General features: G+C 32.5%; 1 protein-coding gene across 1 annotated transcript in view; it reads left to right on the plus strand.

The window, feature by feature from the left end:
• Positions 1-400: 400 nt before the first annotated feature.
• ANXA10 (annexin A10) overlaps positions 401-13,842 on the plus strand; it is a 100,029-nt gene continuing 86,587 nt past the window's right edge. The window contains exon 1 of the mRNA XM_002815276.3: positions 401-582. Coding sequence (XP_002815322.2) covers positions 565-582 — 18 coding nt within the window. The 5' untranslated portion in view covers positions 401-564. The remainder of the gene's footprint in view (positions 583-13,842) is intronic.

Here is a 13,842-nt window from a genome sequence, read left to right on the forward strand (position 1 = left end):
GACACATGAGCCACCAGGCCCAGCCCCTAAATACATTATTTTTTAATATAAGAGCAGATAAACAGTAGTTGAAATATTTTTTTAAAATTGTATGGATACACATAGAACCTAGCAATTTAAGATAGGAAACTAGGGCTGGAGCACCTGAAAGAGTTTCCATGTTAACAACAATTAATCAGAAAATAAATGATTAACTTTATGGGTAATCAACTTAGCTTTCCATAAGTCATCAGCTTTTTCAAAAGATTACATTTCTTTCATTAGTTGGCTACTTTATGAGTCTTAAATCAACATACAACTGGGGATTAGGTTAATGGTTCTATTTATTTTGTGCAATAATTCTGCCTACTCACCTATGACTGATAACTAAGTATAAATACAGTATCTCAAGTCATGCTGTATCCAGATTTGCTTTTACATTTTCTTGCCTGAGTCTGAGGTGAACAGTGAACATATTTAGGTTTGATTTAACAGTGAACCTCAATTCTTTCTGGCTTCACAGTGAAACAAGTTTATGCAATTGATCAAATATTTTCATCCCTGAAGTTAACGATTACCATCAAAATGTTTTGTGGAGACTATGTGAGTATAATGCTTATTTCTGTAAAGCTTTTCACTGTTTTGAAAATTTATTTATAAAATTTCATTTGTGTTTTTTGACGTTTTTAACAGAAAATATTGTTTTAATTTGTTTTTATTAAATTTTTAATTAGTGGGTCTTCAATATAACTATTAAACAGAGTTAATATTATGAAATCTTAAATCCATGCTAATTTTGAAACATCATATTATCCCACAGAGGCAAGTTAGTTGTCCCTACTTTCATATGTAATTTGATTCAGAATTCTAACTGAAGTTATCATAAGATTTTTATCTCAATATTTATTTCTATCTATAAAAAATTAAAATAATTTTGACTATTAATTTTATTTTAAATCCATGCTTTCTTTAGAAGATAGCTTATTTCTGAATAATTTTCTGTTGAATAGAAGCAATATATAACAAGATTTGGTCTTTTTTTTCTTTTGGCCTTGTCTGAATCATTTTAGTCCAACTGCTCTAATAGTCATTCACTTTTTCAAAAGCCAACATGAACATTAAGTTGTCTGAATATGCTTTATATGAAAAGGTCTCCATTTCACATGGTCTTGAAAATTATATACAAATGTGAATTTATGCCTTGTGGTCTTAGAAATTATATACAAGTCTATGTGTGTCAATGATGATTCTTTACAAATCTATATTATAAAAAAAACTTTCAGGAGGCTGAGGCAAGAGAATGGCGTGAACCCGGGAGGCGGAGCTTGCAGTGAGCCGAGATCGCGCCACTGCACTCCAGCCTGGGCCACAGAGCGAGACTCCATCTCAAAAAACAAAAAACAACTTTCTGGGAACTTTTATACAAAAAAATTATAGCATAATTATTTTGTTAAACTTTGGCGCACAAAACATATTGTTTACTCATACAAAGTAATCAATGCAGGAAAATTTTACTTATGTATTGTGTTTCTTCAGATAAATATTGAATTAGGACTTAAAAGGCGGCTATTTTCCATCACTGTTAGTTTAACAATCTTAATTTCATCTTAAGATTTCAAGATCTCATTTTGCAGTTGAAAGTTACCATTATTGTTTTATTAATTGTCAGGTGGTCATATTTCACTACAGAGAAAAAATGTATCAAGTAATTAGGCCAGCATAGTAAATGATTAAATTTGCAAATGCCTATTGTTTTCTCTTTCTGTCCATTTGAGTATAATTATTTGGGAGTAATTACTATTATATTCTATGCATTGTGCGGTCTAACATTACTATTTATATGCCCATTTTTCAAAAGAAACATTTATAGAATATTTAAATTATATTTCTGGGATTATTAAACATTACCATGATAACAAGATTTTTTTTAAATGCAATTATTTGCTATGCTTCTGAAGCAAATGAAGAAAACTGAAGATTAAAGATTTGGATTTGAGCATACCTAAGAATCCATTTTAAGTACTTTTGATTAGCTATTTTAGAGGTGAATGTTATGTTTTATGTATAATCTCAGCAAGTGTGGATGGTAAAATGGTTTTACATAATCAATATCAGTATAGTTTAAAGTAATTTTCTATCTTAAGGTATATGACCCCAGTGGTCAGAATTTAGCGTCAAAAAGGCCAATATTTGAGGCCAAGCTTATCTCTTTAATCTGATGTTCTCAAGCAAGAGACAGGCTCTTCTGTTGACAAGTAATTTCTTATTTTATAATGTGAGTAGTAATTGACTGAGTTGTTTGTTAAAGATACGTCCCTAGATCCTCCTTATTTGGCAGTCCTGATGCAGTATATATAACATCTGAACTTATACACTTGATATAAAATGGTTATCATTTTTCAGAGCACTACCGCAGAGATAGGTAGTGCATTACTCTGTTACAAAGTATAGAAAATTTAAATATACTTCAAGCAAGAGACAAGAATCATGGAAAAATGGTTACAGTTCTGTAGGAGATAAACATACATAATATGTTAAAATTACTTCCTATATTTATGGGGTTAGGTGGGCCCCAGTGATTAAGGTAGTTTAAGTGTGCTTGTTACATTAAGAAGGAAATTTATCTTTGGTGCAATAGTGTATTTTACTTACGTGCTTGACTGTAAGACCATCTTTCAAAAGCAAGGTTTAATTAAGAGATTATTGCAAGCCTGAGTTTTGATATATTAGTCAGATATAAATCACCTTGTAGGAAGATATTATTATAATATTATAATAGCTCTCTTTGAATGGAGGAAATTTTACTATACAGTGTACTTGCCCAAGTCAGGATCTAAACCCAGATATCTCTACGGCCCTAGGTTCAAATTCTTTTTATTAATATATAATGTCTCTTTAGAATACACCTGCCTCTTTAGAATACAATTTTCTTGTAAAAATTGTTCACTGATTTTGTCTTGTTTTGTCATCAACTGATCCCCCTTTTTCATACAGTAGCATCTTATTTACTATAGATTCATTTCTTAGATGATACCCTTCCTTTTGACCTCTAATAGGATTAGAGTTAACTTTAATCCTATTCCCTTTTCTACCCTTTTGACACTTTTTCCTATTTCTATCATATTTATTGACTGACAGAAAATGTTAATCATAGCAGTATGAAAAGTAGGATACATGTTGATATCATATTTCTTACCTAAAATAGCATTATGTATTATACAAACATATAGAAATTATAATAATAATTTACTGAGTGTCTATATACATCATCCATACCTTGTTTAATTTAATCTTCACAGCAAATTGTCCTATAAGAATACCATTTAACATGCAAAGGTTTGAAGTTCTTTTGGAAGTACTAGATATTCTACCCAAATGTTTTATATATATTATTTTTGTGTTTGCAAACTTCTAGGACAATATTATCATCCCCTTTTTCCAGATGAAAATACTAAGGTTCAGAAAAATTAAATACTTTTCCCAGGAGTTTAAAGCCAGGAGGTGACAGATACATAGGATCCTGTGTAACTCCAAAATCATTTCTACCACAATGAGAGAGAGAAAAAAATCCCTAGGTATGATTATTCTTTGTGACCCCAGTTAAACGAGAAAAACTTAGCAGCGGTATCTTTACAAAGATGCTTTGACTCATGAGTTTGCCTCAGAATAGCTCAAGAGCACCAAAGTCAGGCAACAGCATGTTAGGCAGTGTCTACTATGGGCAATGAGACATACGGCATTTTAGCCTAACTAGAATAAAAATAAATGCATTGGTTTTTAGCAGTGGATTACATGTAGCGAAGGAAAAGCACTCCATAAATCAGAAATGAATTCAGGGCATATTACCTGGGAGTGATTGCAGACTGACAAGACATCTCATGGGAGGAGAGGCTGTTGATAAGGCAAGATTATTTTCAAGACTGTCTTTTCCTATAGAAAGTAATTCCCAGGACAAAAACTTCCATCCAAGAAATCTGACTTTGATTGTTTATCTGCAATATGACTTACTGAGCAAATATTATTAAAAGGTTATTCATACTTTAGATTGCTTTTCACTATCACAAGGCTACATGGTCTGAACTTTACACACTTTGATTCAACAAAAGTTATGAATCATGCTGTTATGGCTTCAACTTTTACTGAAGCTTCTGTAGAACTAATAAGAGTTGGATTGGAAAAATTAAATTTAACTTTTTCCTTGAAGTGGCATGCATACATGTTGCTAATTTTTAAAAATATACCATTATAACAACCATAGATTGCTTTTAATCTAGGGGCTGGGCATATAAAGCACCAAGAAGAGTATCTGGAGCATAGAAGCATCCCAAAAAGATGAGCTATTATTATTCACAGTTTTATTTAGTACCAGTGCCAAAGCTTGAATCCAACTCTGTCTAATTCAAAACCCCTGGCCTTCAGCAGCCCAATGCACTGTTTCTAGAGGGGAGGTTAAGTTTGTATCCATTACTAATACAATGCATATATACATATATATATGTATATACAATACATACATAAGCATATATGTATGTGTAGATACATATATGTATATACAATACATACATAAGCATATATGTATGTGTATATACATATATATGTATACACGGTACATTCATAAGCATATATGTATGTGTATATACATACATATGTATATACAATACATACATAAGCATATATGTATGTGTATATATACAACAGTCCCAAATTTTATAAAGAAATTTGAGAAACAACAAAAGTTTCACGGGGGAAATAAATTTTCTCTTGTACTTACCATAATGTTTATTTGTAAGTAGATTGTATCATGCAAAAAAAATTTCATAAACCCACTTACTTCAATTTCTGGTAACTTCTCTTCTTTATTATGGTAAAACTCCTCAAACATGTGTTACACCCATTGTATACATTTCTTCTCCTTCAATTCTTTCCGTATCCACTCATTAGGTTTCTTTCTCAAATGCCCTGCCTGAACTGCTCTTATTAAGGTAAACGATGACCTTCATATGGGTAAATCCCATGCCTAATCCTCTCCTCTCATCTTACTAGATATACGGGTGTTATTAGAGGGTGTTATTAGACACAATTGCCTTTGCCAGAAATATTCCAGGGCTAAATTCTTGAAACTCTTCTCCTTCCTCCTTGCAGCCTCTCCTTTGGTCATAACATCCAATATAATGGTTTTAATTACATTCTATATACAGACTCTTTTCTGAATTTATGTCTCAACCCAGAACTTATGCATGAACCCCGGATTCCTGTAACCAAGTGTCTACTCAGTGAGTAGAAACTCATCCTCTTATTAGTACAGAAAAAGGAAAGTTAAAAAAAATTAAGCCTTGCTATTATCTTTGGCTCAGGTTCTCTCACACCTTACATTATCATTGCCTGCCAACTTCCGCAGTGGCTTCCTACCTGGTGTCCCTGGTCACTGTCAGACAGTAATAAATATGATTGTCATAAATATGATTTTCATAAACCCTGCCCTCTTGAAAAATGTATTTCATTGATGTATAGGATTCATACTCACTCTGAAATTAGACAAAGTAATGGAATAGGAGGTAAATGTCAGCAAAGAGGATATTTTGAGAAAGCCATCTCGGTTTGCAAGTTCTTAATTTATCATAATAGCTAGAAAAATAAGAAGACTTCAATTTGTAGAATCACTTGCATTTTTCCAAGTGAGAAGTTAGAACACCTCTCTAGATATGTTGGTTTCTCTTGAATTGGCTAGTTTTTGAGATTATTATAAAATTATCTGTTATTTTGATATTGTACTTATACCATTAACATTAGTACAGTGTGCCCATTTAAATAAGTATTACTTTAAATCTAAGGCACTCTTGAAATTTAAAAAAAAGATGGTTAACTATATGTTCTTTTTTTAATTTTTCCTAATTAATCAACGTATTTAACAAACAGTAAAGGAAGAAAGTCATTAGATTATCACAAATGACAAGCGTTAAGAACATACTTCTTTCCTTAACCCTTAAGGTGAAGTCTTCAGAAATTATGTTTAAGCAGTATGAATCATAGTTAGTTTAATGAGTCATTTATTTCCCCAATTAGGTGGAAAGGAAAAAGCAGAAAGAAAGGAGTCATTTTAAGGTCATTACTTACCAACTTTTCATTTTTCAGTACAGCCTCACACACCAACATCCGACCCTTATCTACCTTAGCGTTCTTCTATCAGTAGAAATTATTTGTAATCAGAAGTAGCTCAGCCTGATTCATCCAAAAGGAAGGGTTTGCAATAATTTTTAAAAAGAGATTTCAGAGTTTATGCTATCAATCTCCCAGCATCAGCTTCTTCTAAATAGTCTCCAGCTATTTGTAAGACTTTACTCATAGCTTTTGGACATGCATTTGTAATCAAAGGCAGAGTAAAACTTGCTTCCTGGGGCCTATTTTTCTTTGCCAGTATCACAGTCTTACACTACACAGTTATGAATATATTCTTCCTCAGTTACACTTTTATTTATGTCCTGTAGACATTCTGGGGAATTATGCTAGAAGGAACCAGAAAAAAAAAAAAAAGACTATTACAAGTATCACATATAAAACATAAAAGTAAATCCACACAAGATAATGTGTTTTATATACCCTATTATAGATACAGTGGGAATCAACTTCACTCACAGCAACTTTGGATTGGCTTTTCATCTTTATTTGGTAGCAATTTGTAATAATAAAGCAACAGAATGTCTTCATGAATTTTATCATTCTATCTCTTAATTAAAACATTTCTACCATTTTATAAATAAGGCAGAATGGAAGGCATTGTAGTAATACTTTTTCAGTTATGTAAAAAGAAAGCACTTTAACTACAGCAGATATAGCATTCTTAGTACTGTGTATTAGTAATCGTTTTAAAATATGTAAATCATATTGTATTTTATTGGTGGGTTATTCTTTTATTGTTGCCATTAGTACAGTAGTAAACTTCTTGATTATTGTTCAACCCTTTGGAGATATTGAATAAATGTACATATTCTGCTAGGCATTCATTTAGTTGCCAGTCTGAAAATATTGTTTGAAAAGGTAAGTAAGAAAACGGTCAAAGGTGCCGAAAGACAGAGGCGTCAGTACCTGGGGACACATGCACCTTCTGTGTACCTTTCCTCACCTGTGGGCTGACTGCTGTGTGTTTAATCAAGAGTGCAACTCACATATAGAAACGTAAATATTCACAGTGAATACAGTAGTCCCTTCACAGTAGAAAAGGGTTAGATTCATGAACCATCAGTGAAAGGTAATTAGTGGTTTTGAAGTAAGACTTTTTCATGTAACAATGGTTACAACTGAACCTAATACAACTTAAGTACCAGAAGAAACTCTTCGAGATCTCACTCCCTGCTGGTTCTTCTTTTGTTTCATTCCAGATATTGTGAATACTAGAATGACTGTGGGCGGCTATGCTTGGTTTTCCTTCAAGATATTCAATGACTTCTAATTTCATGACTTAGTGGACTTGCTCTTTTTTTTAATATATGATCCATATGTCTCTGAATGCTTCAGAGACAGAAATGGTTTTTATAAAATGTTATTTTAGTCATTTGGCAGAGGGAAATCAGTATCAAATAATACCTCCTCTCAGAATCACAGGGTTACGTATAAACTGTCTGCCAACAATAACAGAGAAACAAGTGAGTTAGTCCCTTTCAAATATTAGGCTTCTTTCTCTCTCCTACAACATGCAAGAGTTCAGCTTTATAATCTAGGTTCATCTCCTTTTTGTTCTTTCTCAATGCTTTTTGCATATTGAGAAAATTTTCAAACAAAAATTCACGTAATCTAGAATCAGTCGTAGAAATTAAGATAGGTGCACTAAACTCAGAAAACTAGTCAAATGGTGTATTGTAATTAAAAGCATCAGATTAACTTTTCTTACATTTAGTCATGTTTTTAATCTAGATTTTTTAAGTCTGATTTAGAGAGACATGTAGACAGGTTGAATTTTCAAAAATACTTAGCTTTATTGGCAATGTAGCTTATTCTTCTCTCATCTGATTTTGATTTACAAGAACATTCTTTCCTTAGAGTGGGATATAAAACAGATTCATCATAAACTTGTACTTCCCTGTAAGGCTTTCTGTCACCTCACTATGACAATGTGTGAGGCAGGACATTTCCATATGGTTAAGATGATTGTCACCTGTCTTTCTATTCACAAACTTGTTCCCTCCTTAAGCCTCTCATACAGGTTCCTTCATCTTTAGCTCTAAGTGCTCTGCTTCTCTCTCTTGTATGGGGTGCTCTTCAAAGTGAAGACAAAAACAACTGGTATCTGTTTCCTGCTACAACTCATTATTATTCTCACGTTTGAACCTCTATCTTAATTTTACAGTTGTAATTCTTGTGAAATTATTTTGTCAAACTATACAGCTTGAAGCTAAATTCAAACCAATGTGGCAATTTCTGATTTAAAAGTTTGCCATATTTGGTTTTATGAGACTAGATATGCACCTAAAAATACTATGTTTAATCTTTTTGTTTTGGGAACATTTCAGATTTACAAGAAGTCATCAAAATAATTCATAATTTTAATTACCCTTCCCGCAGCTTTCCCTAATGTTTACATTTTATATAACCATATTGAAGTTATCAAAACAGGATATTAAAATAAGCACAGTGCAATTAACTGAACCACAGATATTGTTTAGATTATACCAGTTTTTCTGCTGATCTTTTGGTTTCCTGCTTGATATGGTTTGGATCTGTGTCCCCACCAAATCTCATGTAGAATTGTAATTCCAGGAATTGAAAGTGGGGCCTGGTGGGAGGTGATTGGATAGTGGGGGCTGTTTCTCATGAATGGTTTAGTACTATTCCCTTGGTGCTGTTCTCATGAGAGTGAGTTCTTGCAAGATCTGGTTGCTTAAAAGTGTGTAGCACCTCCCACTTCGTTCTCTCATTTTCCTTCTCTGGCTGTGTGACGTGCTGGCTGCCCCTTTGCCCTCCTCCATGATTGTAAGTTTCCTGAGGCCTCCCCAGAAGCTGAGCCCATGACAGCATCATGCTTCCTGTTCCTGTGGAACTGTGGGTCAATGAGACCTCTTTTCTTTATAAATTACCCAGCGTCAGATATTTCTTTATGGCAATGTGAGAATGAACTAATACACTGCTCCCAGGAGCTAATGGCCATTGGGAACACTTTTAGGCTTAGTCTTATTTTTGACATTTCTTTTTTCTTTGTTTTTTGTTTGTTTGTTTGTTTGTTTGTTTGGTAGAGGGCAGGGGGAAGCTTTTCCTTACTTACAGCTACAAGATGCGTTCATCTAATCTTGTATTTTTTCTTATTCCAGCCCTGGAATTAACCACTTCTCCAAAAAGCCCTGATTCCTTTCATTGAAGACCAATATTTAAAACCAAGATCTGGATACTAGTTATACTCATTGCTACTGGGATATCACTGTTTATATGCCCTCTTAAGAGTACAGAGCAAAAAATATGTGTGTATACTAACCCATTTATCTGTACACATCTATATTTACTTTTGTACATGTGTATGCATATATGTTTGCATGTATGCATGTCTCCATCTACCTTCCTACTTATCTATTTCTCTGTCTCTATCTATACATCTATCTACCATCTATCTTCATACTAATACCTCCAATCTAATCAACAACACTGTTCTAACCTTCACCATTATTTGTTACTTCTTTCTCAGACAGTGAAAACTAAGACTATCAATATCTGAAACATGTTTGCTGATTTGTTTAACCCTACCATACATGTAGTTTAAAACTTCCTAAGCCATTACTCTGTGAGAAACAACTTTACCAAGAGGAGTACATTGTTTGGATTATTTTTATTTTTAGCTTTACAGTTCAGTCAAAACACTGTTTTCTAAAGTTACTTAGGGCACATCCCCTCTCTCCACTGAGCTTATTGTGGTTATGAGATTTATTTGTCATATAAATAGATAAATTTGCTACAAACTGCATTTTCTGTTGGATTTCCCATACATCTTTGTTGATTTTGTTAAACTTACATTTACCAAAATGTGCTTTTTGTGGTATAAAATTTTATGATTTAAGTCATGTATCCAATGCCACATTTCCTTATAGAAGACTTCCATTATCCAAAAATTCCACCACACTGCCTGCCTGTAGTCAGCTACTGACCCCAAACTCCAAACTCTGGCAAATATTGCACTGTTTGCCGCTGCTATAGTTTCACCTTCTCCAGAATGTCATACGAACAGAATCATAACTATTGAACCTTTTGGACATGGCTTCCTCCACTTAGTAGAACACATTTAACCCTTATTCATATTGTATTAATCAATAGTTCTGCCATTTTATTGCTGAGTCGCTGTCTGTTGTATGGATGTACCATAATTTGTTTATCTATTCACAGTTTGAATGGATAAACTGTGGGTTGTTTCAGGATTTAGTGATTATAAACAAAGCTGCTATAAACATATCAAGTTAAAGTTTTTGAGTGCAGTTATGTTTCCATTTCTTTTGGGTAAACACTTAGGAGCGAGATTGTTAGGTCATATGGTAACAGTACGTTTAGCTTTAGAAAAAACTGGCAAACTGTTTTCCCAAAGTGACTATACAATTTTGCATTCTCACCAGCAATATATTACAGTAGAATATCATTGTAGTTTTACTTTGCATTTCTTTATGGGTAATGATATTGATCATATCTTCATGTGTTCATTTACTATACCTTCATTGTGAATGTGTTTGTTTAAAATACTTCCCTATTTTTATATCATTTTCTTTGTTTATTTATATTGTCCTATACATATTCTGGAGTAAACGTTTTATGAAAATGTAACTTACACACCTTTCCTTTCTTTCTGTGGATTGTCTTTTCAGTCCTTTAACAGTGCTTTTCACCAAGCAAAAGTTTTCAGTTTTGACAAAGTCTAATTTATTTTTTCATTATGGATCATATTTTTGTTGTCATTTCTAAAAATTCTTTCACTGACCCAAGTCATGTAGATTTTTTCCTATATTTTTCTTCTAGAAGTTTTATAGACTTACATTTCTATTTAGGTCTATGACAAATTTTGAATCAATTTTTGTATAAGGCATGAAGTATAGGTCAAGCTTTTTTTTATATGAATCTTCAATTTTTATAGTACCATTTATTGGGAAAACTGGGTTTTCTCTATCGAATTGTTTTCACTACTTTGTCAAAAGTTACTTGTCTGCATTTATGTGAGTCTAGATTCTTTATTCTGTCCAATCAAGCTATACTTCAAGATTGTTACCTAATAGCAGAGTTTCATTAGTACTATGACTTAATAATAACAATTCTTAAAATCAATTAGCATTACTTCCACAATTTTGGAGTTTCTTTTCAAAATTGTTTCAGCTATTCTAGGTATTTTGCATTTCCATAAAAATTTTTGAATAAAATTGTCAACGTCGACACAAAATTCTGCCAGGATTTCTACTGGGATTTTGTTGAAAATGTAGGCCAATTTAAGGAGAATTGGCATCTTAACAATATTAAGTTTTCTAGCCATGAAAATGGTACATATTTTTATTTATTTAAGTCTTCTTTAATAACTGTCAGAAGTATTCTGTTTCTTCGATTCCAATATGTGTAATACTTATTTCTTATAATTTTCTTATTGCATTGCCTAAGATTTTTCGGTATGGTATTGAAGTGATGAAAAATAACATTCTTGCTTTCTTCCTAGTCTACAGCACACTGGGGTGGTGGAAAGGAGGTGAAGCATTCAATATTTCACCTTTAAGTAAATTTTAGATGTAGGGCTTTTGTAGATATCTTTTACCAAATTAATGAAGTTGCTTTGTCTTTTAAGTTTGCTGAGTTTTTAACATGAATAGATGCTATACTTGTCAAGTGTTTTTTCTGCATCATGTTTTGATGACCACATAAGTTTTATTTCTTAAATTGTTAATAAGGTGAACTAAACTGATTGATTTTTGAACGTTGTGCCAGTCTTGCATTATTGGGATAAACACAACTAAGTTGTACTACATCCTCCTTTTTATATATTACTACATTGAATTTTCTTGTATTATGTTGGGCATATTTGCATTTATGTTCATAAGGGTTACTAGCCTACAATTTTCTTTCCTTGTAATGTTGATTTGGTTTTTGTATTAGTATAATCTAAATTCATAAAATGAGTCAGAAAGTGTTCTCTTCTATTTTCTAGAAAAAATTTGGTGGAATTGGTATTATTTCTTCCTTAAATGGTTGGCAGAAATATCCAGTAAAACCATGTAAGCTGGAGATTTTCTTGCTGAAAGGTTTCTAAATACAAATTCAATTTTCTCAATAGATATGAGGCAATTTAAGTTAACTGCTTTTCTTGAATGAGTTTGGGTAATTTTAGTCTGTCAAGAAATTTAAATTGAATATATATGGGCATTGAATCATTCATAGCATTCCTTTTGGTAGGAATGTCGTCACCTATTTTTATGTTTATAGTTTGTATCTTAGTTTTTCTTTGTAAATTGGCTACAGTTCTATCAATTTTATTGTTATCCAAATAACTTTACTTCATTTTATTTATTTTTCTCTTTTTAATTTTATTGATTTTACTCGTCTTTATTATCTGCTACCTCCTGCTTGCATTGCATGTAAATTTCTATTATTTATCTAATTTCTTAAGGTGAAAACTTAAATTTTATTTTGTTCTAATATATATATTTAATGTTATAAATTTTCCTTTAGGCACAGAAATATATGAGTATTAAAAGTGGCAGAATTGTGTGATAAATGTAGATGAGTGAATTTGTTTCTTCTCTTGTTTTGATCAGCAAAGGTCCATGTGGTCTTGAAAGCTTTTGGGATCTGTAGATTTGGGCACTTTTTTTTTTAACTTTTATTTTGAGTTCAGGAGTACATGTGCAGGTTTGTTATACAGGTAAACTCGTGTCATGGGAATTCACTGTACAGATTACTTTGTGACTCAGGTATTAAGCCTATTACCCCTGAGTTATTTTTCCTGACTCTCTCCATTTTCCCACCCACCTGCCTCCAGTATGCCCCAGTTTCTGTTGTTCCTTCTATGTGTCCATGTGTTCTCATTATTTAGCTCCCACTTATAAATGAGAACATGGGATATTTGTTTTTCTCTTCCTGTGGTAGTTTGCTAAGGATAATGGCCTCCAGCTCCATCCATGTTTCTGCAAAGCACACAATCTCATTCTTCTTTATGGCTATGTAGTATTCCATGTTGTATATGTGCCACATTTTCTTTATCCAGTCTACCATTGATAAGCATTTAGGTTGATTTCATGTCTTTGCTATTGTGAATAGTGCTATAGTGCTATAGTGAACATACACATGCATTTGTCTTTATGATAGAATGGTTTATATTCCTTTGGGTATATACCCAGTAGTGGGATTGCTGGGTCAAATAGTAGTTCTGTTTTCAGCTCCTTCAGGAATCACTACATTGTTTTCCACAATGGTTGAACTAATTTACACTCCCACCAACAGTATATAAGCATTCCTTTTTCTCTATAAGCTCAACAGCATTTGTTATTTTTTGACTTTTTATTAATAGCCATTCCGATTGGTGTGAGATGATATCTTATTGTAGTTTTCATTTGCATTTGTCTAATAATCAGTGATGAGCTTTTTTTTCATGTGCCTCTTAGCCACATATATGTCTTCTTTTTAAAAGTGTCTGTTCATGTCCTTTGCCCACTTTTTGGAGTGTTTTACACATACTCCAAACATGGAATTGTTTGTTTTTTCTTTGTAGATATGTTTAAGTTGCTTATAAATGCTGGATGTTAGACCTTTGTCAGCTGCATAGTTTGCAAAAGTTTCTCCCATTCTGTAGATTGTTTACTATGTTGACAGCTTCTTTTGTTGTAATTTATTAGATCCCATTTGTCAATTTTTGCCTTTGTTGCA

The sequence above is a fragment of the Pongo abelii genome, chromosome 3, assembly GCF_028885655.2.
Source record: "Pongo abelii isolate AG06213 chromosome 3, NHGRI_mPonAbe1-v2.0_pri, whole genome shotgun sequence".
Classification (NCBI taxonomy): Eukaryota; Metazoa; Chordata; class Mammalia; order Primates; family Hominidae; genus Pongo; species Pongo abelii.